Below are 3,994 nucleotides of genomic sequence, written 5' to 3' on the forward strand. Positions count from 1 at the left end.
GTGTGTGTGGAAATACAAGCATACAAAACACTGTTAAGAGTCATAATTATTCTTACCTTGTTTTCTATAACAATTTCATATTTGAAACAAGCATGTCTTTTCACATGACTTGTGCGAGGTGGTTGCCACCGAATTTCACAACCATGAGAAACTTCTGTACAGTTCACAGTGACATTTAATGGAGGGGTAAGTTTTTCTACAATAATATAATCAGAAATACAATTGATTAATAATCAGTTCTCTTCATTCTGTCTTTTTAAAATGTAGGTAGATGTTCAAGCAACTGGTCTAAAAAGATATAATGCAGCTTAACCAGAATAATTATATTCATCTCATACTCTGAAGCAGGACTCCCTGATTTAACACTCCAGTTGAGGTGCCTGGAGTATCAGCAGCAACAGTAGGTAAAATTAAAAAACACAAAACACTTGTTAGATTTTACTGAAGTCAACATATAACCTGTGCAGGGTTTTTTTTTTAATACTGTATTCATATTAAACAGAAGTGGTTTTGTTTTGGTTTTTTTGTTTTGTTTTTATTAACAACATTTTTCCATTAAAAAAGAGAAAGTTTTTGCTCAGTGTTAAGGTAATAAGTTCTTTTGTATTATGTATATGAACATGATTGTGAGATAATAAGACCAACATCTAGACAGTCCCACAAAGGCATCGTTAGCTAGTTAATCCCAAGAGATGTCCCCTTTCTTTCAGAGGATAAACTTTTGACTGAAACATTCACAAATTTCTGATCTATGATTTCAGATTGTCTCTGCATACATTTGTTTTTGTTGATTTTTGTACTTTTGGTTTTTCAGCCATCAAGGCTGGGGAAAAGGGATAAAAAAGTCTGTTCTGAGGAGTACTATTTTTAAAATGTATGCTTTTTTCCAAGGATGAATTCTTCATTTCCTTAGTATAAAACTAGAAATAAAAATGAAAAAAAAAAAAAAGTCCTTACCAATTTGGTACAGAGAAATCGTTGTGTTATACACCTGAATGTTTTGTCCACTTCTAGACACATTTACAAGGAAGGAAGCTCTCTTATTTTCTATTGTCACATTTTTGAATCTACATCCTGTGTGCCTTCCATAATTGTCTTTGATGTAATTCTGACATCCTGTGAAATCTTCATTCCTTTACATGATATAATGTATCAGTTAAATATTGAAAATATCACATCAGACCAGAAATTAAAATACCCTAGATCCAAGAAGACCTACTTACATTGAGTTCTTCCAGTACAGGAAATATTGGGTATCATCTCCTGAAGCAGTCCTGCCCACAAGCCAAGTGCAGTTCATGAAGGAAACATTAAAAATGACGCAAACAAAATTTTCAATGGCTGTTCCATTCATGCCTGCAAGCACAGGAAGAATATCCCATGTTCACTCTGTGGAAAGACTGTATAACTTCTCAAATCATGCAGATTTCTGCAAGCTCATTTAGTAATTTTTTAGCCACCTCATTAACAAATACAACTGCATATTGTTTGACTCTTAAAACTATGTGCTTTCAGATAGCAATGACTACCTCTGTTGAGCCGTGAGGATTATCTACCATTGTTACAGAGGCTGAAGGAGACCAGTGATGAGTGGCATTCCTCAGGGGTTGGTATTGGGATCTTTGTTGGCAATATGGACAGTGGGATCAAGTGCATCCTCAGTGAGTTTGCCAACGACACCAAGCTGTGTGGTGCAGTTGGCACGCTGGAGGGAAGGGATGGGCTGGGGGGACCTTGACAGGTTTGAGAGGCGGACCTGTGCTAACCTCATGAAGTTCAACAAGGCCAAGTGCAAGGTTCTACACCTGTGTCAGGGCAATCCCAAGTGCAAATACAGGCTGGGCAGAGAATGGATCAAGAGCAGCCCTGAGAAGAAGGACTTGGGGTTACTGATGGATGAGAAGCTCGACATGAGCTGGCAACGTGTGCTTACAGCCCAGAAGGCCAACGATATCCTGGGCTGCATCACACAGAAGCATGGCCGGCAGGCGGAGGGAGGTGATTCTGCCCCTCTACTCCACTCTTGTGACACCTCACCTGGAGTACTGTGTCCAGTTCTGGGGCCCCCAACACAAGAGAGACCTGGACCTACTGGAGCAAGGCCAGAGGAGAGCCACAGGTATGATCAGAGGGCTGGAGCACCTCTCTTATGAGGACAGGTTGAGAGAGTTGGGGCTGTTCAACTGTTTTACAGCTTTGGTCTCTACCACATCCCTTGCAAATAGGATGAGTAAAGGGAGAATTCAAAAGGTGTATTTTCCTCTTGTGAGCTGTAATGTGAGAAATGGCAATTCTCCAGAAAAGGAGAAGAACACACTCTTGTAACTAATATTTTTTCATGGCTTGTTCCAGGCAGCTACTGTGTTGTATGAAGGCCTTTGTGACAACTCTACAGAAGGAAGATTATTTCATTTGAGTGTATTACAAGTATAGATATATAATAAAGGTGGCTGGGATCACAGTTGCCAGAGACAAAGGCTTTTACTTAGGGCACCAAACATAATATGATATTGTTTAGCTTGGAGCATATCATCCTTTACCACAATGAAAAAAGCTCATTTGAGATGACAGTGTGGGTTAGCAACAAAGATCCAGAGGAGAGCTGTCTAAGCTATTTATGCTGCTGCAAGATATGTTGACCCCTGTCTAGTCACTAGAGGCATCTAAGCTCTCAGTATAGAGCTGCCTATATCCGACTTGTGTATAAGTTTATATATATATGTATAACAAGCCAGTCCTGAGAGTTCATTATTTATGGTACTGTACTGAGGTGATGGAAAGCTTTGCTCAGATCTCTGGTCTGCCACAGATTCACATTATGACCCAGGGTCAATCAAATCTGTATAACTTCACTTCCTCATTTACAAAAGAAATAGAGAAGTTTTGTTCCCATCAAAAAATTGTCAGGTAAATGCAGCAGTCTGAAGTATGATCATAGGTGTTGTACAAAGGTCCTATAAGGATGGGCTTTATTAAATCTTTGACAATGCTGCAAATAAAAAAAAAAAAAAAAGGTTATTCTGATTTCAAATCAGATTACAACCTGATTCACATGTAGCTGAACAAGCAGTTGAGTTGGCTGATGACACAGGAAATAGGGTGAAAGGAACTCCTAAAATGGCATTGTGGTCAAGGAAAAGGCAAATGAAACCACAACCATGGCCTCTTCAGAAATGGCCTCAACTTTTTATATCTGAGACATATGTAGGAAAAGGTACAAAAATGTACTTAGATGTTCTTTAAACTAATTAGCCTAAGTTCTGCAGCCACAACATTGTCTACAAAACAGCCATAATCAGCTGCATAGTGTTGCATTCATACCAACATCAAGCACAAGCTGAGAAGATCACTCAAATATGCATGAATCACTGTATTCCCTTTGCTGACAGGACTTTTGTTACAGGATTTGAAGGGATTTATTTTTCATTTTTTACTTATTCACCTTTTTGTGGATGTGTCAAAGAAAATCTAGCAGACTAGCCAAGTATGACTACCCTTTCTTTAGGGTTTATTTTTGAGACTACAATATTCATTCACAGTGTAAGTGTTACAGTTTTATTTTTAGAAACACTTGGAAAGGAGATAAATCTTCATGATACATTTCTGCCATTATCTCCTATTATTTCAATGACAAACTGAAATTTTTCTCCTTCCAGTTTATATTCGAGGACTAGTTAAATTTAGTGGCTTTTTGCTTACTCACTCCTCTTTCAATAATCCCTTATTTGTCACTTCTTTGTCATTATTTCCTTAAAAAAGAGGTAGGATCATACTCCCACAATACTTTTCTTTGAGCCATGATACAAAGAACAGTTTAGTTTCTCTGTAGTGCAGAGAACTAGCTTCTTCTGAAGTGCCTCCTATGTTCTTTGATAATGATAGTGAAATACATATGCAAGTATACTAATATGCTCACAAGCATCTTTTGTTTCATACATTAATATCTTATTTTCCCATATTTTAATATCTTTATCTATATTTGAAATCTTTCTTG

At 37.7% G+C, this 3,994-nt stretch overlaps 1 protein-coding gene across 1 annotated transcript in view; it reads right to left on the reverse strand.

Moving 5' to 3' along the window:
- Positions 1-1,354, reverse strand: part of LOC114819056 (granulocyte-macrophage colony-stimulating factor receptor subunit alpha) — a 6,712-nt gene extending 5,358 nt beyond the window's left edge. Inside the window, exons 1-3 of the mRNA XM_029087398.1 lie at positions 1,224-1,354; positions 958-1,133; positions 57-196 (exon numbers count right to left, since the gene is read on the reverse strand). Coding sequence (XP_028943231.1) covers positions 57-196; positions 958-1,133; positions 1,224-1,354 — 447 coding nt within the window. The remainder of the gene's footprint in view (positions 1-56; positions 197-957; positions 1,134-1,223) is intronic.
- Between the last annotated feature and the right edge of the window lie 2,640 nt (positions 1,355-3,994).

Source organism: Antrostomus carolinensis, unplaced genomic scaffold (genome assembly GCF_000700745.2).
Source record: "Antrostomus carolinensis isolate BGI_N321 unplaced genomic scaffold, ASM70074v2 scaffold2591, whole genome shotgun sequence".
NCBI lineage: Eukaryota > Metazoa > Chordata > Aves > Caprimulgiformes > Caprimulgidae > Antrostomus > Antrostomus carolinensis.